The sequence below is a fragment of the Podarcis pityusensis genome (assembly GCF_964106645.2).
Source record: "Podarcis pityusensis genome assembly, chromosome: 8".
NCBI classification, from domain to species: domain Eukaryota; kingdom Metazoa; phylum Chordata; class Lepidosauria; order Squamata; family Lacertidae; genus Podarcis; species Podarcis pityusensis.
In genome coordinates, this window is record NC_138033.1 from 11,497,214 (window position 1) to 11,521,719 (window position 24,506).

Sequence of the window (24,506 nt, forward strand, 5' to 3'; positions counted from 1 at the left end):
AGATTTGATTCCTTGCAAATGGGAAGCAAGCATTACGTGGCCTCTGTCACGGTGCCAGTTCTGTGGATCAAAGTGGTTGGGTGGCCACATACAGGGTAAGGCGATCTTGCAGGAAAACAGTAGAATTACGTAATCCTTGATCGATCTTCCAAACTTCAGAAGCCCCAAATGTAGCTTTCCTCGTAGGGAGAGGTGCTTTTGTCCTCCCGATAGTTGCCCTGTCCTGTGCCTTTCCCAGCTCTGCAACATCCTTTATGAGATATGGTACATCGGTAGCTCAGCTCAGATGCTGGGCTTTTTGAGATCCGCAAACTGACCTTGCTGTGTGTGCCTCTCTTCTCTCTCCCTCTCTCGCCCCCAGTTCAGTCAGTGTCTCCAGTTCAAGCTCCATCTCCCGGCACTTCAACCCACCTCGTGTCTGGGCAGGTGGTGCCCCCTGCTGGGCTCCAGGTACAAGGCAAGGTCCTGGTGCCCATGGCACCCCCACAGGTGACGGTGCGCACCTCCACTGCCACCCAGCTGCCTCTGGTGACCCCACCTTTCCCCGTCCCGGTGCAGAATGGGAGCCAGCCCGCCAGCAAGGTTAGTTAATTGGGAGTGGGGGCGGGAAGGGGGCTGTGTTGGGTAACTTATGCGACGGGTGAAGGTGGTGGTATCTGCTAATTGTGAATACTACGCTTGGCGTAAATGCTGCAGGACTGTCCAATAGTAATAGTAGTAGTTGTAGTAGTAGTAGTTGTTGTTCTGGCAGCTGCTATTATTACTTTCTTGCACAAAGGGTGGTTAGGTGGCCAATTCATGGAGCAGTAGGTAAGCCTAGGGATGGGGGTTTGAAATTACCTCCATGTAGGAGTCAGTCTTTCCTGTCCTCTGTGTATCCTACTTAGGTCACCCTCTGGGTTTCAAAGTCCTGGTACTTCCCTTGAACCGCAAGGTCTTTAATTCATGGCATGTAAAAAAACAACAAACCCCAAGCTTTCTATAACCTGCCAAGATACCTTTGGCTAGTACAGTTCTTTCATTTGTTTTTGACTCTTGTATTCCCCCTTTTCCTTGCAAATAGTGTAATCAAGTTTCTTTGAGTATATTGTTAACGTAGTACAACGTAGGGAGGAGAGCAGAGCCTCTTAACGTTGTGTAGCAATGCTTAATTCAGCTGCTCGTTCTATAAGTAAAGTAAAGAAAAACTCAACCCTGTAGGGCCACAGGCATGCTGCAAAAATGGAGGATTGAAACTTTGGTACAGGATGCGTTGCTTCGACTGGAATGCTGAGAAAACTCTGCTTTAATCTCTTTCTTTCTGGACGAGTTTATCAATTTCAAGATTGTGGGGAGGGACTTTAAAAATGAAGGAGAGATAAAACTAGAAGGCAATTGGTGGGCCCAGATGGTTTCTTCCTCACAGCTCCCTGTCCCTACTGATCACAGGCTGCAGTTCCCACTCACACTTCAATGCTCCTTCCTCTCTTCCAGTTAGGGCAACTAAGGCAGTATAGGTTACATGATTACTGTTCCTACTACTGCAGATGTTGAATTCTGACAAATCAGACCTGAATGCCGTGTGGAAACAGTGTTTTCATGATGTTGGTTGACAGCTCTGATTGACAGGTCTGCCTGGCCACCCCGTCTTTCTGCTTTTCCAGATCATCCAGCTCACCCCGGTGCCCGTGGTTCAGCCCCAGCCCTCCTCGCAAAGCAGCGCCACCTTGGTTCCACCCCTTAGCCCAGCTGCTCTCCAAGGCACTGTGGCCACTGCCGTCATGGGCTCCCCGAGCCAAGCCCAGAAAGTCCTCTTGCCCTCCTCCACCAGGTACAGACCACCCCCCTACTGATTGGCTATGCCAGATCCTGGGGGCACCCTGCCTGGCGGGTGGGGAAGGTGGCAGGGGTGCGATCTTGTTCATTTCAGCATCAGCCACCTCCTTTGCTATAACACACTCCCTCCCTCTCTCTGCCCCCAGGATCACCTACGTGCAGTCAACAGCCGGGCACCCCCTCTCCCTGGGCACCTCGGCCTCCCACACACAGCCCAGCGCCCCCCCGGCCACACCTGCCACGACCTACGTTCAGTCCCCAGTGGGCCCTGCCCCCATGGCACTGGGTTTCACAGCCATAGGGCCGAATGGGCAGGCCATAGTGCAGCCGCTGCTCTCAGGTAAGGTTGGCAAGGCAGTTGGGGGGGAGGCGGATGGGGCCAGGCTGGGCGGATGCGCTTGGCAAGGGGCATGGCGGCAACGAGAGATGGCGCCAAGGGTCGACTGGCCTTGCCTCTGGCTTGCCTCTGATTCCACTGCCCATTCTGCTTCCTGCAGGTCAAAACCCTCTGCTGGCTCCAGGGCAAGTGGTGTCCCCACTGCAGAGCCCCCAGCTCCCGGCGTCCTGTGCCGGACAAGGGCAGGTCATCACTGCCATCTACCCCAGCCCCACCGGGACCAGTCCTGCTCAGCCCACCAGCCACGGCGTGGTCTACACTGTGGCAGCCACAAGCACCGTCACAGTCTCCTCTCCCACAGCCATCCTGCCCAAGGGGGGCAGCAGCACTCAGAGCCCAGGGGCCCCCAGCCAGGGCCTGATTTCCACAGGTACGGGGTGGGTGGGTAGAAGCAGGTGGGGCTTGACCCAGAGGGAGGAAACTGAGAAGTAGGGGAGGCAGCCAGGGAGGACAGTGAGCTAAAAGAAACAAATTGTACACCTAGGCTGCAGTTTGTAATCCCCACAAATGTTGCCCATCGCTTTGCATCATTTGAAGTCCATAAGGAGTAGAAATCTTGCTCTTTTTAAAAAAATGTGCATTCCACTATAGTTCATTCCATTATAGTTGAATGTACGAAAAAGAATATAAAACAAAACTGCACGATAATACCATGACAGCAGAAAAAGTATAACGAGAAAGATTGGAAGTTTTTTGCAAAAACTTTTTTATCTGATAGCTATAATGTCAGATAAATCTTTGGTCTTTTTTTCTTTTTTTCTTTTTTTGTCTTTGTTTCAAAATTTTGCTTTCTTCCCCTTTCTTTCCTTTTTCTGTATATAAATCTGAAATACTTATCTTCGTTGTATGTTTGTATCTTTGTATTTTGAACCAATAAAGATTTAATTAAAAATAATAATAATGTGCAGGGCACTCCTGCTTGGCAGCACTACTTTCCTGTGGTGCTGGATCTGTCCGGATCCTGAGTTAGGTGGGTTTTCTTTCTCTTTTGGGCGTTTCTGACTTGACTCTAACCAGCTTCGTTTCCCCACCTCCCTCCTACTCAGCTACCCCTGCCGCTCCTCCAGCAGTTTCCCGACCTCAGCGGCCGCCGCTCAAGCCCCTCCAGAAGGTGAAGGCCACGATCGCCAGCATCCCGGTCGGCTCTTACGAATCCTCCCCCTCTCCGGGTCCGGCCCGGCCCCCCGGAGGGCAGCAGCAGGAGCCCGGAGGGTCGCGATGCCACCGGGAGGCCGAAGCCGCGGGAGAAGCCCGGACTTTGCGGGAGGCGGGGCCCCAGGAGCCGCCTCTTTCCCCTGTGTGCCGGGGCAGCGAACAGAACCCCCCGCCCAAAGCCCAGGATCTGAAGCGGGAGTCCTGGGAGCCGGTGTCGCCCCCGTCTCCCCAGCAACCGCAGGTCACGGAGGCGGCGCCCGCAGAAATCTGGAGCCAGCGGGAGGCAGGAGCCGGCGAAGAGAGGGCGGTCCGTGACCCTCCACTGGGCAGCAAAGGGACTGAGATGGTAAGAAGGAGACAGGAGGCCTTTGCTCAACCTGTACTTCCAGTGCTTGGAAATCCCGCAACCGTCTTTGCCAACCCAGCCCCCCCCCCCCAACATTTCACCAGGGCAGGCAGAAACTGGAAAAGTCTTCCACAAAGTCTCCAGCAGAAGCTCCAAGGAGATGGTTCTGCTGAGATAAGATGGCGCCCGGCACACTTCCCCTGTGCTGATGGACGCTTGTGACGATAGGAAAAACTTGAACTCTTAGCAGAGTTCTTAGCAGAGTTCTGCAGCGGTAGAAAGTGTTGCCTTGTGTGTGGATAATAAATCAGACTGAACGCAGGCTTCTTGCTAATCTCTAACAGCCTTTAATGAGAAGAAAAACATCATAAATCAGTCCCGGCGAGAGAGCAGGCATCCTTCTCGCCTCTCAGCCAAAAACGAAAGGAAACTCACACACAAAGAAAGATTCCCGTCACGCCTCAGAATGTGAGACGTCACACAGAACTGTTTAACCCTGTAAGTTCTGATTCTCCTGACAGGTTCTGTGTCAGGGGAGCACAGCCACTGAGAATGCCTCTCTCTGTTCCAGCCTTGACCAACATGCGCTCCCCCCCCCCACCAGCCAATGTTTTGGCCTACAATTCCCATCAGCCCCAGCCAGCACAGCTGTAGGAATACGGCTGCATGTCCCTGGAGATTCCCCCAAGCTGCGGCCTGAGCATCTCCTGGAGACTTTGGAAGACCTTCCCAGTTTTCACCTGCTTTCACCCAGTTTTAAGATCACGAAAGGTTACAGGGTTTTGAACATCAGGATTGAGTATTCTGGGCTGTGCATTTATATAATAACCTCCCGCACATAATCATCTTGCCTTGCGAACCAAGCGAGAGGGTCTCCCCGCTAGTAGTAGTTCACCTCCCCATTTGCCAGCCTTGCTGATCTGCCTCCATGTTGGCTTGCTCTCCTTCTTAATGCCTCTTCCCAGACGCTCTCTGGTAGTAAACACCCTATTCCTTTCTTCCCCAGGCCCACAAGTTCTCAACTTCCCCGGACTGGAGAACGGCCAGTGCTGAGGGCCGCGGTGAAGCGTCTGCCCCATCCGCAGGCCCGCTGACTTCCTCGCTCAGCCCTGGCCCTTCGAGCTCCACGGAGGCCCCTAGAGGAGGCCCCTCGACCCTTGCTCCAGCAGCAGCAGCCTCCACATCTGAGGCCGGGCCCGAGCAGAAGGAGGTCCCCGTGGGGAAGAAAGTCAAGGTCCGGCCTCCGCCGCTGAAGAAAACCTTCGACTCTGTCGACAAGTGAGTGATTGGGGAGCTGCGGGAATGGGTTGCCAAAGACCTAAAGCACAGGCAGCTGCTGTATGCAGAGTCAGATTATTAGGTCCAACTAGCTCAGAGTGGTCTGCACTGATTGGCAGTGGCTGTCTGGGGTTTCAGGCAGGGAGTCTTTCCCTGGAGATGTTGAACCCCAGGACCTTTTTGCATGCAAAGCAGATGCTCTATCACCAAGTTACATCCCTTCCCCAGGAGTTAGGTTTTGCAAAGTGTGCTCTGGGGTACCTGGAGTTCTTCATCAGGGGTTGCCGAATTCCCTCCTCCTACCCCTCAAATGCAGCTTGCTTTTTGATGCAATATTATTATTATTATTATTTTTATTATTATTATTTTATTTACATGCCAACCATCTGACTGGGTTATCCCAGCCACTCCTTTCCTTCAATAGGCAGTTGGCTGCTGGCAGTTAGCTTGAAGGGACCACCTTCCGTTCATGCTGGTTGTATTTATATTATACGTATTATCACGTGGTTCTCCTAGAGTCATAGAACTGTAGAGTGGGAAAGGGAACCCTGGGGGTCATCTAGTCCAACCCCTTGCAGTGCAAGAATCTTAGCTGAAGCTTCCATGAGAGATGGCCATCCAACCTCTGCTTTAAAACCTCCAAGGGGTCCATAACCTCCTGAGGGAGAGACCGTTCCACTGTCAAATAGCTCTTAATGTCAGAAAGTTCTTCCTGATGTTTAGTCAGAATCTCCTTTCCTTTAACTTGAAGCCATGGGTTCGGGTCCTACCCTCCAGAGCTGTAGAAAACAGGCTTGCTCCATCCTCCATGTGACAGCCCTTGAGATATCTGAAGATGGCTCCTCTCCCAGTTAGAGCTTCCCAACAAGCCTGTGATGTAGACTAGGCTGAGAGAGAGTCCCTGGCCCAAGGCCACCCAGCGAGCTTCATGGCCAAGTGGAGATTTGAGATTGGTTCTCCCAGATGTTCTGCCCCTGCAGTGACATGGAGCCAGGGAGGTTCCGTGGCAGTGCATTCTAATGTGCGAAGAACTCTGTGCAGCTAGGAAGCTTGGGAAGCTGCAGACGCCAGGGGGGAGTTGAACTTGGTTTGGCACGTGTGAAGGCTGCTTTCCGTGTCACTCTTTTCTACACAGCTGTTGATGCTTGTGCCGAACTAACAGCCCAATTCCAGAAAAGGCACACGCCTCCGTAATGTGCAAATAAGTGTGCAAAGTGCCCTGTTTTGGTCTGAGCTCACACGTCGGTAAGAGAGTACGTGCCAGCATCGCATCCTGCAGAAACACACACGTTGGTTAGCACTCTCTTGCGGAACGGGCGGTGTTGCAAGTTAAATTCACAGGTGAAGGCGTCCTTTTCTGTAGACAAGGTTTTCCACAAAGGCTTGTCACTGGTGGTGGTGGGACCCTGGAGGAAAGCACTGGCCTTTTGAAGAGCAAAGCACGAGGAGGCTGCTGGGTTGGGGGGGCAGCGTGTGTGTTGGGGGGGGCATGTTCTGCGGGAGCCCCTGACTGCACGGTGTGACCCACACCCTGTCCCCTTCCCCAGCAGGGTTCTGTCGGAGGTGGATTTTGAGGAGCGCTTTGCCGAGCTGCCTGAATTCAAGCCCGAGGAGGTGCTGCCCTCGCCCACCCTGCAGTCACTTGCCACCTCGCCCCGCGCCATCCTTGGCAGCTACCGGAAGAAGCGCAAGAACTCCACCGGTAAGGAGCCGGGCAGGGCCAGGAATAGCCTTCTGTGGTAGCGGCTGCTGGGCATTGGAATTCCAAGGCAACAGAGAGGACAAATACAGAGGAGCAGATGAGAACGGCAGACATAGATATTGCCAGGGGCTGGACAGAGGAGGAAGGGTGGTGGCCGTCCCCCACACTTCTCATGAACCTTCCTGAGAACAGGAGGACAGTATAGACTTAGAGCAGTGGTTTGCAGAAGGACATAGTTCAGAGAATGTAGAGGTGAAAAGCTGGGCAATATTGGAAGAGGAAGCAGTTTCACTGGGGGAGAGACAGATGACAGTGTCTTTGGAGAGCATTCCTGAGTCTCCCTCCCCCAGGACTAGGCGTGCAGTGAGAGTAGCCAAACAGAAAGCTCAAGAGACAGAAGCCCAGACCAACCAGCGCAGGCAAGACTTACGATAAGAGACGAAGGGGGGTGGGACTTGGAGCAATACCATTATAGGGAAGGCTGCATTCCTTCATCATTCTCTGTGAATTATTGAATAAATTGCTTAGTAAGAACTTTTATTGTTTCTCTGATTCTGGGCTGCCACCATGGGAGGGCTCTGATTCCCCAAAGCCTGACAGATATGGAGGAAGGGGTACCATCTGTTCTGTGGAGAGTATCCAGGCAGGACAGGTTTGCCCAGGAGGTTACTGGAGTCGAAAAGCAATGTGGGATATCCGCCCCTTTCACATTTCTGGGATCAGGTGGGAAAGGAAGCATAACTTGTGCTTCCTATTTCCAAGCTCTCCCGTAATTCTGCATCCTTGGGTTTAATTTGGTGCAGGTTTTTAGGGGCAGGACTTTCCCTTCCCCTGACTTGGTAACACGACTTGTGTGCGGGTGTCCCTTTCAGACCTGGACTCCTCTACGGAGGACCCCATCTCCCCCAAGCGGAAGATCCGGCGCCGCTCCAGCTGCAGTTCGGAGCCCAACACGCCCAAGAGTGCCAAGTGCGAAGGAGACATCTTCACCTTTGACAAAACCGGTGAGTAAGGTTGGAGGGCGGGGGGGGGGGGTGATTGGGGAGAAAAGGTGGCAGTGGAGGAGAGGCCACCTGAGCCTCAAGCAGCACTGAAAGGGTCCAGAAATACCCCCAAGCTGTGTTCCTGCTTCTTCAGAGGGAGGGTGACCCCATTCAGAGCAGGCAATCTCCCAACTATCCGCTAGCAAACCACCCATACCCCAAACTTTTTAAAGGGGCATTTTGGCTCCAGGTGCATCATAGATCCTTTCTCAATTTAGGCACAGACACGGAAGACGTACTCGGGGAGCTGGAATACGAGAAGGTGCCATACTCTTCACTCCGGCGTACCTTGGACCAGAGGAGAGCTCTGGTCATGCAGCTCTTCCAGGATCATGGCTTCTTCCCTTCAGGTAAGGAGGAAGCTCATCATGGCTGACATTGTCCTTGGGGGAGTAGAAGTTTGGATTTTCCTTTTCCTGCAGGGGATTCTACCCCCCCCCCCGCCCTTGGACCTTCCCTCCACTGCAAGAAAAACGACTGTAGTTTTTGGGTTTCAACTGAGCAGCCATGTTAGGGTCCACCAGACAGTCGTGGAAATGTAATCGAGAGCAGCATTCCTCGTCTGGCGGGTTTTTTTGGATTCCCGGCTCTCACCAGCCCCAACCACCACGGCCAGTAGCTGGGGACGATGGAAGTTGTAGTCCCAACAGCTGCTGGAGGGCAGCAGGTTAGGAAAGACTGACGTAGAACAACTCTGTGTTGTCCTCCTGCTGCTATCTGAATGGCAGCTTTCAGTTTGGAACAGGAACCGAGACTGACTGTACCCCTCCAGGCTTCTTCTGCATATTTTTTGGCTTTGCTAGTGGGTGGGGTGTATGCTCCAGGTTCTTCACATTGTTAAAGCACTGCCTAGGGAAGAGTTTCTGTATGTGTTCTATCAGAAAGGGTGGCTGCATCTCTGTAGATGAATCACACTTCATTCATTCATTCATTCATCCAACCAACCAACCAACCAACCATTCATCCATATACCCCGCCTTTGAAAAAACAACAATCATTTTAAAAATTGAACATTAATAGAATTAAATTTATCTATCTATCATCTATCTGTGAAAAATATATAAAAACCATACAAATAAAAACAGCATAGCACCAGCCCTTTCATTAAAAGCACTCAGTTCCCCAAAGCCTGCTGAAACAAGTGCATGGAGGAAGGACAAAGAGGGAGCCAGTCTAACTTCTCTAGGGAGGGAGTTGCAAAGTCTGACAGCAGCCACCGAGGCAGCCATTTCCTGCATCCCTACCAAGAGTGCTTCTGAGGGTGGTGGGACTTGAGAGAAGGGCCTCCCCTGAAAATCTCAAAACCAGGGAAGGTTCAAATGAGGGAATACGCTCCATAGAATTGTATGGTTGGAAGAGACCACAAGGATCATTTAGTCCAACCCCGAGATGCAGGAATCTTTGCCCGGTGTGGGGCTTCAACCCATGACCCTAGCGTTCAAAACATTTCAGAGATTACTGTAATATTTCTTGGTTTTTCTCTGTTTTGTGGCCTAGTTCAGTTCTCTGCATTAGTTTGTAGGCTTTCTCCCCCCACTTTTTCATTCCCCAGCCGTTCTCCGCCGCCCCATCCTCCTTGCTGCGGCACTCACCACCTTTCCTCCCTCCCTTCCTCTTTGGCAGCCCAAGCCACCGCGGCTTTCCAGGCCCGCTACTCCGACATATTCCCCACCAAGGTCTGCTTGCAGCTCAAGATCCGGGAAGTGCGGCAGAAGATCATGCAGGCGGCCACCCCGACGGAGCAGGCCCCGAGCACGCCGGAGCCCGGAGGCCCCGCCAGCCAGGGCAGCGCTGCAGAAGCGGGGCAGCCTCTGGAGCTGACCATGGCGCAGGACTGTGCGCAAGGAGCAGAGGCCACCTCTGCCGCCACCGCCACAACTGCCCCCCTTCCTACAACAGCTGCCAGTTGGGACTGTAACCAGCAATCTTCCCCAGGAGGCAGCGGCAGCGGAGGCAACACCAGCAGCAGATGAACAGCCGTGAGCAGAGAGAAACAGCCTTGTGGAAAAGGAGTGGGGGGGGGGATATTGGAGCTTCGCCCCCCCCCCCCCCGCTGCCATCTCTGTTCGTCACCCCTGCCCTCCTTCCCTTGCTAAGTGCTTCCCCCATTTTCTGTGCCCCTGCTCAGGGACTGGAAGCGGGGAGGCAGCTGTCCTTCCTATGCAGACTCTTCCTCTTTCTTCTTGCACTCCTCTCCAGCCAGTCTGCTCCGAGAGGGAGGGGCTCTGGTCTGCTGCCAGCCCCTTCGCTTCCCCCTCCACCCCAGGACTCGAGTGGTGGTGCTGAAAAACCATTCCAGGACACACAGGCCTTGCTCTCTCTCTCTCTCAATGCAGCGGAGACCGGCGACGGGGCTGAGCTGGGGGACAGTTTTACAAAGGGCCTTGAGCGATGGACCCGTGCGAAGTGTCGGTTTCCAATTTCAAGGCCCCTCCCCGCCCTTTTAATAATGTTAAATATTTTGAGAACCCACATATTCGTTGCTTTTGTGTCCGTAACTGGGGTGGAGGGGAGAGTCTTTCCCCAGACACACACATACACACAGCTGCAGGGGGTCAGGCGGGGAGTTTGCGGCCTTGAGTTCTGGACAGGGTTATTGCTTCGGTCGCCAGAGGCGAAGGAAGAAGAAAGCACACCCAGACCGCTGCTGGGATCAGTTGATTACGACGCCCGCTTCTCTTGACCGGTCAAGGTTCTGCGTTGGCAACGAGAAGGAGGGAAGAGGGCGCTATTTGCGGTAGAGACTGCATACAGACCAGCCTACGTCTGGACAGGCGGTGGAGAGGGGTTTCTGCGAGTGAGGGGCTGACCCAGCACTCAAAGAAGCAAGAGAGAGCAGGTGTGGGTAGCTGGGGGGGCTCCCCCCCCGAGCGTGAGTGCCCTGGCGGCCCCACGTCACATGTTGACCATGTGTGTAACCCCTTCTGTATTGGGGTGCTCCCACCTCACATGCTATTAAAGCTCTTTAACAATCCGTCCAGTTGTGGAGTTTTAGTTGCGCACAACTTTGGAGAACACCTTCTGGTGGGGGATACGCTTTCCACCAAATTCTCCTGCAAGTCTGGTGCAGAGCGGCACAGAACCCAGCTCCTTCCAAAACCTCCACTCCAGCATCCTCCAAAGGCTTTTAACCCTTAAAAGGGAAAAAAAGAGGTATGTCCATGATGAGTGTATGAGATAAGAAGCCAGAGCGGTTCGTGTGAGCCTTGGCCCTGGGTGCTCTCCCTTCTGCAACACTGCAGCGGCAGAATAAAAGTGTGTATATTTGCAGCGAACTTGTGCAGGCCTCAAACCTCAAGGCGCGTCTGTTACAAAACCCAACAGCAGCAGGATGTGGAGTTGGCTGCATAAATTGAGCCCTTTTGTGCATCTGATTTACAGGTCTCTGGGTTACAATCCTTATTCAAAACGATTTTCAAATGGATCTTGAGTGGCAGGAGGAGACTGAACAGCAGCAGGTTGCAGTCAGTGTAGACTAGGGGTCAGCAAACTTTTTCAGCAGGGGGCCGGTCCACTGTCCCTCAGACCTTGTGGGGGGCCGGACTATATTTTGAAGGGGAAAAAAGAACGAATTCCTATGCCCCACAAATAGCCCAAAGATGCATTTTAAATAAGAGCACACATTCTACTCATGTAAAAACACACTGATTCCTAGACCATCCGCGGGCTGGATTTAGGCGGTGATTGGGCTGGATCCAGCTCCCGGGCCTTAAGTTTGCCTACGCATGGTGTAGACGGTGGTACCCTCCAAAATCTAGATTTCTACATATGAAGAGAGATGACCTATGCCTGTTTTTCAGCCATTTCCTGATAAGGCGGGGCAACTTCTTTTTGTGAGAGGTGAATGGTAGGATTATTGAGTAGGCATTTATAGCATTACGAGGTTCTGCACCGAGGCTGTGTAATGTTGGCTTGCACCACATCTCAAACCCTGCTGTGCTGTTGGCAACTGTCTTGTTTCGGAAGACAACAGAAGAGTGAGTCGACAATTTGGAGAGCTCCACCGCTTGCTGTGGCAGTAAGGAACGATACAGGACTTGCACCATGGCGGTTAACAGTAAGCCCCACCTGTCCATTTAGAGATGAGACCCTGCGCTTCAATTACCTAAAGGTTTGGGAGGGAGCAGCTTTAGGGAGAAGGTGCCATTATACAGAAGCACCAGCTTTCTGGATCTTGCATGTGCTCCATCTGATTCAATATTCAACTACCTAGCAAAGATTCCAGGGAACAAAGGTGATATTCCCTGCTGCAGAGACATAATAGGCCCTCCATGGAAGGTTCAGGCATATCGGTGGGGAACTATAACTCCCATCATCTGTGACCACTGTCCATGCTGACTGGGGCTGATGGGATTTGGGGTCTCAACGGGAGCTGGAGGGCTTCGTTCTCCACTGCTGCTATTACACGCTGTGGCTAATGCTTTGACAGTTCTATACTAATCCCTGTCATTTTTCAAAGTCTGCTTAAGGCAGGCCACCCCCAGAGAATAGGATAGTGCTTTGGCAAACCTCCATTTTCGTTTGAGAAGTCGCTGCTTGCAAATCTGGGACAAAAAAACCCACACCCAGTCAGAATCCTAGACTTGGAAAGGATCGCAAGGGCCATCTAGTCCAACCCCCTGCAATGCAGGAATCTTTTTGCCCGGCGTGGGGCTCAAACCCACAGCCTTGAAATTAAGGGTCTCATGTTCTACTGGGTGGAGAGAAAGAAGAAGCCAGTCTTGGAGACAAGAAACTTTGTGCACCACTTTTATTAAGTAAACATAAGCAAGTTCACATCAACTTGCCCTGTGCCCAACTTAATTTTTTGGCAAATGCCGGCCAACAGGCCCCCCAACCCCACAGTCTCCCACAATCACTTAATCTACAGAACTAACATGCTGAAAGGGATTTGGGGGAGAGAAATCAGCATTCAGTGCTGAATACTAGGTAGATGAAGACATAACAGCTTGGGAGGGAAGCTGTATTTATTGCCTACCCACTTGAAGACTGGAGGAGAGGTGGCGGGAGAGACAGCATTCTAACTTCTGGGGAGATGTCCCTTTGCAGCCACCCAGGCCAGAGCGTGGCTCCATCTTGGCCACAAGCGACAGCATTTGGTCAAGGGCTTTGAGCGTGGCATTCTCCCAGCAGGCAAAGCAGCAGCCGGTGCAGGCCGGGGCAGAGTCTGGCGTAGCCGTTGCGGGTCAGGTGGAGGTAGTCGTACATGTCGTGGTGGCTTATGGTCCCGTCCGAATGCACAAAGCCCGGGTCGACGTTGAGGAAGGAGGCGTTGGGCAGCAGAGGAACCTTTGCCTCGAGCAATTCGTTCACTCTGCTGTTCTTCTCCCGCAAGGGGTTGGGGTTCTTGCCCCGCGGCAGCAAGCCCTGTGTCGGAGGAGACGCGAGCCGATTAGAAAACAGTGCAGACCTTACGCTAGGGTTTCCCGAACTTGGGGTTGTTTTGGGACTACAGTTCCCATCATCCCTGACCACCGGTCCTGCTAGCTGGGGATGATGGGAGTGGTAGTCCGACAGCAGCTGCCTTAACATCCCTCCCACCAGAGCAGTACCACCCGAACACCCTTGACACTCACCAACACCACCACGCGGGCCTGCGGTTGCTGCTGCTGGATGACCCGCACAATGGCTTCTATGCCGCCAGCCACCTGCTCAGCAGTGTGGCCGTGGTTATTGGTGCCCACCCAGACGACCACAATCTATGGGTAAAAAGAGGGTGGGGGAATCAGTTTCTCTTGGAGAAAGGAGAGGTTGCTGTCCCGGCCTAAAGAAAGCCACCCGCATCGTTACAACAATTATTTTCTCCTGTAGCTGAAGATTCCTCCCTGCAGGGATGGAATGTTGCTGTGCTCCCATCAACCACAGGTTCCCCATCCTGCTTTTAAAGCCACAATTGGGCTCTTTTTTCTTAGCAAAGGTTGACAAGGGGGGGGGAGGAGTCTCTCCCCTAACCAGTGGGGGCAGCGACAAACAGTATGGGGATGGGGCGATTGGGGCGAGCTGTGAAGGGGTGGGTTTTTTGGGGGGCCAAGGTGCAAAGAGAATGGGGTTAGCATTGGGGTGGGATGGGTGAGCAAGGATGGAAGCCCCTAGCTGATGTTTTAAAAGCTTGTTTCAAGTCCTTAGGCCTGGCAGCTACAGTATACAGTGGTACCTCTAGATACGAACGGGATCCGTTCCGGAGCCCCGTTCGCATTTAGAGGTAAACGTAACTAGCGACGGCGCGTCTGCGCGTGCCGCTTTTCGCAGCTTCTGCGCATGACGTCATTTTGAGCACCTGCGCATGCGCAAGCGGCAAAACCCGGAAGTAACGCGCTCCGTTACTTCCGGGTTGCTGAGGAGCGTAACTTGAACGTGCTCAACTCGAAGAATATTTAACCCGAGGTATGACTGTATGCTTTACAAGGTGCAGATAATCTGAGCAAATCGGGAGAAGTAGTCTGAACAGAATTTCCAGTGCTTTCTTCTTCTTCTTCCCAAGGACTCATTAACTAGTGAAAGCAGAATTATGTAAAATAAAGAGACATAGGCATATGATGCATGCGTCACAGAAACTGAGTTAAATATTATTTGCAAAGAGATTATGCAAGAAGGGCTACTGTCGATTTATCTCTATCCTTTTCATCCTCCATTGTGAGTTTTTGGATATGTCCTTTCGAAAAAATGCCAAAGTACACACACACACACACACTCCTAGAGGCAGAATAAATTATGCAGAAAATATGAAAATCTGTAAGATTTCCTGCTAGTAGAACAGAAACAAACCTAACTCTCCTTAAAGATCAGCAATTACTTCCTCATCCTGCTCTATGTTCCCGTACCACTACTACCCAATCTCAGATGCTTCCCGTAAGGAGACATCTCTTGGGAAAAGCTTTAGGATCACGGGAGAGTGCTCAATCCCTGGCATCTCCAGTTTTTAAAGGATCTTGCTGATCAATGCCTCTGAGATCTTGGGAAATGGCAGTCAGTCAGTTCTGGGCTGGATGGACCAATGGTCTGAGTCGGCATAGGACTATTTCATAAAGATTACCTTTGGTCGGATGTGCTGCAACTCCCCATTCTGCAGGCGCCAGAGCACATGCTGGGTGGCATCGCCCCCAATGCCAAAGTTGAGAGCGTGTAGAGGGGAGAAAAGCTCTCTCCAGATCTGTGGGGGGGAGGAAGCAAATCAGCTGTCAGACCATTAAAAGAGAATTCCACTTACCCATCTCGCCCCTTACAGGTTTCTTTCTGAGCCACCTTACCTCGAACTGGTGCAGCAGCTGCACCAAAGAGTCTCCAATGAAGACAACCTCTGGTTCCTTGTCTTTGCTATCGGCAATAAAGCGATGGTGCTGTTTTATGGGGAGAAAGAGGGCAAATTTCAAGAGACAAAGCTAAAAAAAGGAACGTCATTAGGTGGAGAGAGGAAGCAACCCAGGCATGCAGACCAGTTTCAAAATGAGATGCAGGTGAGACTCACTATAGTCTTAAAATATACCTAACTCCGCACAGGAGTGCCGCCTTAATCCCTGCAATGTTAAGGCTGCGCACACACCAATTCTTCAAATCACATTAGAAGCACATTCCTCCCTCTCAAAGAATTCTGGGCAATGTAGTTTACCCCTCACAGAGTTACAATTCCCAGCAACCCTTAACAAACGAAAAGTGCCCAGAATTCTTGGGGGGGGGGAATGTGCTTGGAATGTACCTTAAAGTTATATTGCGTACGCAGCTTTTGTGTATTGTTACCGCCAACCATTTCCCGTTCACTTACCACACAAAAAACTGCCATGTATTTACATGACAAGACATAGAAATGGAAAAAACTCCACTGTTATTGTCCACCCTGATGGGAAAGAAGTGGCTGAAAAGGAGGCTAAAAGGGGTACCTAACATTCATAAAGCACTTTCCACATCGTAATGTGTGAGGTGGTAGCCAGGCCAAAGGTGAGAAATTAGGTTTAGAAATGGAACCTTCCCAGGGGCATAAATGTACCCCATGCAAACTCAACACTCCATTCTTGGCCTTCAATTAGTGGGTGGTATAAGAGTGGGTCCCACCTCCCTTTACAGCTTCAGGTGAGCCACACTGGTGATACCAGCACCATTTTCTTTTGTAATAATAACAATAATAATAATAATAATAATAATAATAATAATAATTTATTATTTATACCCCACCCATCTGGCTGGGTTTCCCCAGCCACTCTGGGCGGCTTCCAACAAAATATTACAATGGTCTATTAAACATTAAAAGCTTCCCTAAACAGGGCTGCCTTCAGATGTCTTCTAAAAGTCTGGTAGTTGTTTTTCTCTTTGACATCTGGTGGGAGGGCGTTCCACAGGGCGGGTGCCACTACTGAGATTATGAAGAAAGAGGAGAAAAGGAGGGCACATACAAGGTTGAAATATTAAAAGCAGGCCCTGGCCCTAGCCTGCAAAAGCATCTCCAACAATAAAAGTATTAATATTTAAGGTGCTCTGTTGGTTTTGCTGCAATAGACTTGACACGGCCTACACTCCTGAAACACTAAAAATAGGTCCCATGTTGATAGTTAAATGAAAGTCCTACAACCGAGGAGGTAGTAGGTGGTTTTATCGCTCTGCACCACAACAGCACCCTTTGCAGGGATGGGGCTCCATTCTGCATCCTTCTCAGGATTAGCACATTGGCAATTCTGGCCTAGCACACAAGAAGTGAGCACACAAGCAACTGCACACTGCCGGAGGACCATAATGCACTATCGCCTCCACTGTAAGTCATTTGGGATTTCCCTTGTTGTTTTCCACTTTGGGAGAAAAAAGTGGGTCGCAAATACTAAATGAAAACTGCAAAGGCAGGAATGACGAGGGTCTTCTCCAGGAAGGGCACTGAGTAACCAAAAAGATCAGAGACAATGAAAACTAATAAGGCTACTCAAAGACCCCATTGGGGCAAGTGAGAGGCAAGAGTCTTTTGTCTGTTTCACAGGTGGTTCATTCATAAGGATGTTCCCTCCCCTTTTCACCTTATCCTACATTTGCTTTGTTGTTGTTTTTTTAAATGCTGCATGTAACCTGCTTCTTTCTTTTTTTTTGCGGGAGGGTGCATGCGTTTCACTCTAAAAATACAAATATTTTGCAAGCCTTTCGAAGCTGCTAACTGTGACTGCCACCATTTGGAGACGTGCAAACGAAAACCCTGGAAAATGCAACTGCACCCTCCCAAGGTGGAAAACTATTCTCCCCCCCCCCACAACCCCCTCCTCCTTGCTTTGTTCTCTACAGCCCGCCATCCTCCCAATGGGCCACTGAGCCAGCTGGGCCTCTCACCAGGGACATCCATCGCCCATCCCCTTGCACATCAGTGACTGGGGTCGGGGTGCTGGCTGGGTTCTTGTCGCCGTCACTCATGGTCCCTTGTGGCTCCTGGGAAGGCGAGAGCAAGAATGAGACCTCACACAATGAAAGCCCCCCACCCCTGTCCCCGCCCCACCTGCCCTGCACAGGGGACTGCACTACCTAGCCAGGGAAGAGAGGGGACTGTGCACACAACACCCAGCCCAGGAAGGCTAACTGCACGCGTGCAAGCCTTTCCCTCTGACCCTCCCGCCGGCGTGAGTGGTTCAGTCCTTTCTCATCGGCTTCACTATGAATCGGCAGTCCCATTTCTCAAAAAAAGGGGGATTAGTCTTATGCCATTGGTCTTTCTCGTTCGGGATCCTCCCTCTTCAAAGCAGACAGCACTAGGAAGCGTGATGGTAAAATTATATTTTGTGGGCGTGGTGGTGAGGGAAATACTTAGGAAGCAGGACATAAAATGTTCCTGCAGGCTCCCCTTTTGATACAATAGCTCTGTCCACTGCTTCCCCCTCTGTGTAGCGCATAGTGGTACAATCCTCAAGAGCCAAAGATGCCCCCTCAAGGCGAGTGGGAAATACCAATAAGCACAATGGGGGGAGGGAACGCGGTTTGCCCACAGAACCTCCCCCAAAGTTATGTAATAACTCAAGGTTCCTGCTTGCCTTTTAAAGCACTCTTACCGACGAGCGGGAGTTAGGTTTCCTCAGGCGAAGGGAAAAGCGAGTTTGCCCGATTTCCCCCCCTCTCGTGCGCAGTGGTTCGCTCTAACCTTATCCGCTCTACGCTTGATACAGGCAGTACCATTTGAAACGGAGGGGGGAAATACTCACGGCTTGATCGGAAAGAAGCCAGTTGGTCCAACCCTTCAGCGGCGGGAGGAGCCCCTTTCGCCGCCGACTGACTTTGACGCTCAAGCCGCCTTAGCTCCGCGCTTGGAAGCGGTTGCTTGTGCGGCCTCGGCGGAACCATCTGACCCCGTCATTTGAGGGGAGGAGGATGCATTCCTTCGCCACTCCCCCATCTCGTGAAGGAAATGGTACCGCTGTTCCATTCATCCTCCGGCTGTTCCTGGTACCCTCCCTTCCCCGGTCGGGCTGTGCTCTGCATCTCCCATCGGCTGCTGCTTCCTCGGTGCCGCCTTATGCATGCATAGCCAATGGGCGTCAGCAGTTGGTGCAGGCAGGATTTTTAGAATCGGAGACTTGGAATGCTCTTGTTGTTGTTGTTTAGTCGTGTCCGACTCTTCGTGACCCCCTGGACCAGAGCACGCCAGGCACTCCTGTCTTCCACTGCCTCCTGCAGTTTGGTCAAACTCATGCTGGTAGCTTCAAGAACACTGTCCAACCATCTCGTCCTCTGTCGTCCTCCTTGTGCCCTCCATCTTTCCCAACATCAGGGTCTTTTCCAGGGAGTCTTCTCTTCTCATGAGGTGGCCAAAGTACTGGAGCCTCAGCTTCAGGATCTGTCCTTCCAGTGAGCACTCAGGGCTGATTTCCTTCAGAATGGAGAGGTTTGATCTTCTTGCAGTCCATGGGACTCTCAAGAGTCTCCTCCAGCACCATAATTCAAAAGCATCAATTCTTCAGCGATCAGCCTTCTTTATGGTCCAGCTCTCACTTCCATACATCACTACTGGGAAAATCATAGCTTTAACTATACGGACCTTTGTTGGCATCATGCTCTAACCCAGTACAGTGGTACATTGGGTTACATACTGTTGAGTCGTGGGTTGACATAGCAGCCGGCACAGCGATTTCTTCAAGTAGCTCTTTATTATGGTGAGCTGGAATAGAACTAACTGCGAACAGCTCAGCCGGCCTGTATTTATAGGCAGCCGGCTGTCAACATTGTAACCACAACAGCCCAGAGTTCCCGCCTAAAATAACTGCCGCGGACCTGAGTGAAAACTATCTACAGACCTGAGTGAAAACTATATACAGTATCCCCCTGTTGGCCCAGGGTGAAACTACACTACATAACACCCCTCCCCACCGAGATAAGGCGTTAGTTACAATCGTAATGGTTTCCTTATATACAGCACTACGCGTAATGGTTCAATTAAGCACAAAAGCATATCGGTTACATTTCCCATACTTAGACCAACAGTGATACCTGTCCAACAACATAGTCCTTTAAATAAGTTGGGCGCTTGGAAACTCTGCCAGACCGCCGGGGACTGGTAGCCAAGTCCGGAGGGCCACACAGTTCTCGCTGAGGCTGTGGTGCGACCCTAGGTGGCGTTGGAACCAACTCCCCTGGATCCGCTGCTGTGGGTGGAGCCTCCGCAAGTGGAGTGGTCTGAGTCTGTTCTGAAACGGCTTGGTTCGGCTCCACGCTGGCAGTTTGTGAGGGAGGTGTAGGTGGGGCCTCGCCATCTGTACGTGTCTCTTCTGGAGCCGCAAGCGCAGTTGGGGGCACCTCGGTAGTGTCCAAGTCCCCAACCCTGCGCCTAAGCTGGTCTATGTGCCGTCGCCACAAGCGTCCGTCTTCGAGTGCCACCTGGTACGAGCGAGGTCCAGTGACTCCCACTACTGTGGCTGGCACCCAAGGGATGTCCCCCACATAGTTCCGGGCAAAGACCTGGTTTCCTGGGACAAATGACCGTGGTGCGTTGGCACAGCCTGGGGGTTCAGCCACGGCAAAGTCTGGGTGTAGCCGGTCGAGCGGTGACCTGAGGCGGCGGCCCATAAGCAGTTCAGCAGGACTCCTCCCTGTGGCCGCATGAGGGGTGATGTGTTGCACGAACAAGTATTCGGCGACCCGCTCATGCCAGTCTCCCCGGTCCAGGCGCGCCAGTGCCTCTTTTGTCGAGCGCACCATTCTTTCCGCTTGCCCGTTGCTGGATGGATGAAAAGGTGCCGTTAGGGCATGGCGGATGCCCAGTCCCAAAAGATACCGCTCAAACGTGCCTGACGTGAACTGCGGTCCGTTGTCAGAGACAAGGACATCAGGACACCCATGCGTTGCAAACAGGCCTCGCAGCACCCGGATGACAGCTTCGGTAGTGGTGGAGGGCATCAGGGCGACCTCCAGCCATTTGGAATAGGCGTCCACCACTACCATAAAGGTCCGGCCGTGAAAGGGGCCAGCCAGATCGATGTGCACCCTCGACCAGGGTGTCTTTGGCGTCTCCCAGGTGTGTCCCTTAGCTGCCGGTGGTGCAGGCCTCGACTCCTGGCACGCTTGACAGGCGGACACCCAGGCAGTGATGGCATCGTCCATATTAGGCCACCAGACGTAACACCGAGCCAACGCCTTCATTTTGACAATTCCCGGGTGGCCAACGTGCAGAGCCTCCAGGACGCGCTGACGGAGTCCCTGGGGAATCACGACGCGGTCTCCCCACAGCAGGCAGCCACGATGAGCTGAGAGTTCATGTTGTCTGGTTGCGAAGGGCTGGAACTCCGATGCAAAAGGCCCTTGTGGCCACCCCCTCCACACCCAGTTGAGCACCCGGCTGATGGTGCGATCCTGGGCAGATGCGGAGGCCACAGTGGCAGCCGATACAGGCGCTGCCGGAAGATCCTCAATCAGAAGGAGCGATGAAGCTGGAGCCGGGTCTTCCACAAATGCTGGAAGAGGGCAACGGCTGAGGGCGTCGGCATGGCCCATCGATTTCCCCGGGCGATGGATGAGCCGGTAGTGGTAGGCAGCCAGGAAAACAGTCCATCGCAGCATGCGTGGTGAGAGGACCGGTGGAGTTGGACGATCACCGGCGAGGAGGCCCAGGAGTGGCTTGTGGTCAGTGATGAGGTCAAAAGTCCTGCCATAGAGGTATTCATGGAACCTCTTCACTCCAGCCACAAGTGCCAATGCCTCCTTGTCGAGCTGGCTGTAATTCCGTTCCGTCGGAGATAGTGTCCTGGAAAAGTAGGCGAGCGGTGCTTCTCTTCCATCTGGAAAACGGTGACTAAGGACAGCACCGATGCCAAAAGGTGAGGCGTCGCAGGCAAGGACCAGCGGCCTGGATTCACTGTACTGTACCAGCACACTGTCTGAAGAAAGGAGAGCCTTGACCGCGTTGAAGGCCGCCGTCTCCCGATGACCCCAGGCCCAAGGCGTCTTAGTGCTAAGGAGTCGGTGAAGAGGCTCAGCCACTGTGGCTTTGTGGGGCAGGAACATGTTATAAAAGTTCAGCAGCCCCAGGAATGCCTGCAACTCCGTTTTGTTCTTTGGGGTGGGGGCCTGCTGGATAGCGCGGATCTTGGATGTGGTTGGATGAAGACCGGAGGCATCGATAAGATAGCCCAGGAACTCTACCTGTGGAACGGCGATCTGGCACTTCTCCCTCTTTACCTTGAGCCCGGCCTCCTGGAACCTGGTCAGCACGGCACGGAGGCGCTCGAACAGCTGCTGGTGTGAGTCTGCAGACACCAAGACGTCATCAAAATATGGTACCACGCCCGGAAGCCCTTGCAGGAGACGCTCCATAAGGCTTTGGAAGATGCCAGGAGCCACACTCACCCCGAACTGCAACCGGCGGCAACGGAAAGCCCCCCGGTGGGTGACGATCGTCTGGGCTTCAGCAGTGGCATCATCGACTGGCAGTTGTTGATAGGCTTGGGCAAGGTCCAGCTTAGCGAAGACCTTACCCTCACCCAGGGAATGCAGCAGGTGTTGGACAACAGGAACCGGATAAGCGTGTTGCTGAAGTGCCTTGTTGATCGTGCACTTGTAGTCAGCGCAGATTCTCACCGACCCATCTGGCTTGACAGGCGTGACGATGGGGGTTTCCCACTTTGCGTGGTCAACCGGCTCCAAAACTCCTTGGGCGATCAGTTTGTCCAGTTGTTCATCCACCTTAGCCTTGAGAGCAAAGGGAACCCGGCGTGGCTTTAGCTTGATGGGGGCGACTTGTGGATCAAGGCTAAAGGAGATGGGCGTACCTGTATATTGGCCCAAGGTGCCGTCAAAAACCTCGGCAAAGTCTTTGACCAGACCCTCAGTCTCTGCGTTAGAGATGCAGTTGATGCCGGTGACTTCCAGGCCGAGGGCATCAAACCAGTCTAGCCCTAGGAGGCTTGGCCGCTGACCTTCGACCACCACCAACCGGAGCAGGCCCGAAAAATCCTTGAAGGCGATCCGGAACCGGCCAACGCCTACCACGGGAATGTCGTTTCCCTGGTAGTCTCTCAGGTGTACGCGGTGAGAGTCGAGTTGCCTTTTGGACACTCTGGGTACCAGTCTTTTGATGGTGCTCCATGACACGATGGACAGGGCAGACCCGGTGTCGATCTCCATGTCACATGGAGCTCCTTCAATGAGCACCGTGACGTTCAGCTTGCGTCGCGTAGGCGAGTCGGTTTGGCCAATCGTGGTTCCAGACGGGCAGCGGCAGTTGGTGAGAGCGAAACAACTTTCCTTGGCAGACTGGAGTGAAGACTTGGACTTGCGAATCGATGAAGGGGGGGTGTCAGACGGAGCCGATCGGCAGACCTTAGCGATGTGGCCCCTTCTGGAACACTTCCTACAGATGGCGTCTCTGAATCGACACTTGGCACGGGAATGGTTGCCTCCGCAGCCAGCACATTCCGGTTGGCCCTTGGACTTCTGTTGGAACTTCCTGCGCTCCCGCTTTGTCTGGTGCACGTCATCGTCTTCACTGGAGGATGCCTCCTCACTGCTGGCCTTTTCATGATGCACCGGAACTGGCTCCCTAGCAAGACGCGGGCTGCTGGACTTGCGGATCTCCTGGGCGGAGCGTTCAGCAGCTTCTGAGGCCACAGCCTCCTCAATGGCTTTCTGTAGCGTGAGGTCTGGCTTGGCTAGGAGGCGCCGTTGCAGATGGATGTCCCGGACCCCGCAGACGATTCGATCCATCAGGGCATCGTCTAAGTCTCGGAACTCACAGTGCATTGCAGCCTGTCGCAGGGCGGTGGTGTAGTTGTTGATTGACTCCCCCTCTGCCTGGTTCCGGTGGTAGAACGCATGGCGGGCAGCAATCTTGGACGGCTTTGGTGCGTAGTGGTTGCGGAGCTTCTCTTGGATCGTGTCCCATGGTGTTGCCTGGACTGCTTCATGCGCAACCAACGCTCGGGCCGTCTCAAACACCTCAGGCCCACAGAGGCTGAGGAATAGGCCCCGCTTCCGATCCTTTGATACTGCTGTCAGCTCGTTGGCTTGGAGGTAGCAGTCGAACCGAGCGAGGTAGGAGTCCCATGATTCAGAGGCTGGCGCAAACGGCAGTAGAGGCACAAGTGAAGCCATGATTCCGATGCCGGCGTGAAGGGCGATGGATGGAACACAGTGCTCTAGCCAGAACAGTCAGCTCTGAATTGGTTCTGCCCAGTGATTTCGCTCAGTGATTTCGCTCTGTGATTCAGCTCAGTGATTCAGCTCAGTTCAGAGGCTGGCCGCATCTGGCTGTGCTCTGATGTCCATCCATCCCATCCTCGTCGCCAGTGTTGAGTCGTGGGTTGACATAGCAGCCGGCACAGCGATTTCTTCAAGTAGCTCTTTATTATGGTGAGCTGGAATAGAACTAACTGCGAACAGCTCAGCCGGCCTGTATTTATAGGCAGCCGGCTGTCAACATTGTAACCACAACAGCCCAGAGTTCCCGCCTAAAATAACTGCCGCGGACCTGAGTGAAAACTATCTACAGACCTGAGTGAAAACTATATACAGTATCCCCCTGTTGGCCCAGGGTGAAACTACACTACATAACACATACGCTTCAGGTTACAGACTCCGCTAACCCAGAAATAGTGCTTCAGGACAGTGGCGTAGCGTGGGGGGTGCAGGGGGGTGGTGGCCGCACCGGGCGCAACATCTGGGGGGGGGCGCTTGCACTCGCAGCTCTCTGCCCCTACCTGGCTCACTCTCTCACTGCAGTGCTGGCTGTGCGAATCCAATCCGAGCCGCTGGGTCGCCGCCCACTGTGGAGGGGGTGGGTGCCAGGCGTGCGGTGCGGAGAGAGAGCAAGGGACTATCTGGGGGAGGGACAGTGCAGCGGCCGCCCAGCGCAGCGCTGAGCACAGGAGAGAACCACACCAGACCAGACCAGGCAGCAGCAAGAAGAAGCTGGCAGCGGCGGCAGGTTAGGGGTTAGGGGGCGCAAATTACTTGCCTTGCCCCGGGTGCTGACAACCCACGCTACGCCGCTGCTTCAGGATAAGAACAGAAATTGGGCTCCGGCAGCGCAGCAGCAGCAGCAGGAGGCCCCATTAGCTAAGGTGGTGCTTCGGGTTAAGAACAGTTTCAGGTTAAGTACGGACCTCCGGAACGAATTAAGTACTTAACCTGAGGTACCACTGTAGTTTTCAACTAGTGTGCTGCCGTGGCACCCCAAGGTGCCTTGAATAATGGTCAGGGGTGCCACGGGCACCACTGGCCTCCATACCTCTTTTCATCTCTCCCTCCTCTGATGCCTTCTCGCATCTCTGCGTCCCAAAGGCTTGCACATCTGTTTGTTGCAGGAGCCTTGGCTCCTCAGGGCAAATG

At 53.0% G+C, this 24,506-nt stretch overlaps 2 protein-coding genes across 6 annotated transcripts in view; one reads left to right on the forward strand and one right to left on the reverse strand.

Annotated features, from left to right (window-relative positions):
• CIC (capicua transcriptional repressor) overlaps nucleotides 1–10,710 on the forward strand; it is a 45,909-nt gene extending 35,199 nt beyond the window's left edge. For 2 of the 3 annotated variants that reach the window (XM_081018569.1, XM_081018570.1), the window contains exons 12-21: nucleotides 362–582; nucleotides 1,644–1,810; nucleotides 1,962–2,155; nucleotides 2,313–2,582; nucleotides 3,259–3,713; nucleotides 4,720–4,991; nucleotides 6,539–6,693; nucleotides 7,566–7,697; nucleotides 7,955–8,086; nucleotides 9,360–10,710. In XM_081018569.1, the coding sequence (XP_080874695.1) occupies nucleotides 362–582; nucleotides 1,644–1,810; nucleotides 1,962–2,155; nucleotides 2,313–2,582; nucleotides 3,259–3,713; nucleotides 4,720–4,991; nucleotides 6,539–6,693; nucleotides 7,566–7,697; nucleotides 7,955–8,086; nucleotides 9,360–9,709 (2,348 nt within the window). In that variant the 3' untranslated portion in view covers nucleotides 9,710–10,710. The remainder of the gene's footprint in view (nucleotides 1–361; nucleotides 583–1,643; nucleotides 1,811–1,961; nucleotides 2,156–2,312; nucleotides 2,583–3,258; nucleotides 3,714–4,719; nucleotides 4,992–6,538; nucleotides 6,694–7,565; nucleotides 7,698–7,954; nucleotides 8,087–9,359) is intronic. The other variant, XM_081018571.1, reaches the window with a different exon arrangement.
• A 1,759-nt stretch (nucleotides 10,711–12,469) lies between these two features.
• On the reverse strand, nucleotides 12,470–18,094 carry PAFAH1B3 (platelet activating factor acetylhydrolase 1b catalytic subunit 3). 3 transcript variants are annotated; one of them, XM_081016768.1, is made up of 6 exons: nucleotides 17,894–18,094; nucleotides 17,034–17,129; nucleotides 14,984–15,073; nucleotides 14,770–14,886; nucleotides 13,313–13,435; nucleotides 12,470–13,103 (listed from the first exon to the last, which is right to left on the reverse strand). In XM_081016768.1, the coding sequence occupies exons 2-6, from the start codon at nucleotides 17,112–17,114 to the stop codon at nucleotides 12,837–12,839; spliced, it is 678 nt and encodes a 225-aa protein (XP_080872894.1). In that variant the 5' UTR covers nucleotides 17,115–17,129; nucleotides 17,894–18,094; the 3' UTR covers nucleotides 12,470–12,836. The 3 variants fall into 3 exon arrangements, with proteins under 3 accessions (XP_080872894.1, XP_080872896.1, XP_080872895.1); XM_081016770.1 differs by lacking the exon at nucleotides 17,894–18,094 and adding an exon at nucleotides 17,744–17,868; XM_081016769.1 differs by lacking the exon at nucleotides 17,894–18,094 and adding an exon at nucleotides 17,223–17,680.
• Between the last annotated feature and the right edge of the window lie 6,412 nt (nucleotides 18,095–24,506).

Coding starts and splice junctions, on each gene's coding strand:
- PAFAH1B3 (XM_081016768.1), bottom strand. CDS start 17,114: ATGAGTGACGGCGACAAGAACCCAGCCAGCACCCCGACCCCAGTCACT. Junction 14,887..14,983: donor AGCTGCTGCACCAGTTCGAG/GTAAGGTGGCTC, acceptor TCCCCCCCACAG/ATCTGGAGAGAGCTTTTCTC. Junction 13,436..14,769: donor TGCAGCACATCCGACCAAAG/GTAATCTTTATG, acceptor TTTTACCCATAG/ATTGTGGTCGTCTGGGTGGG.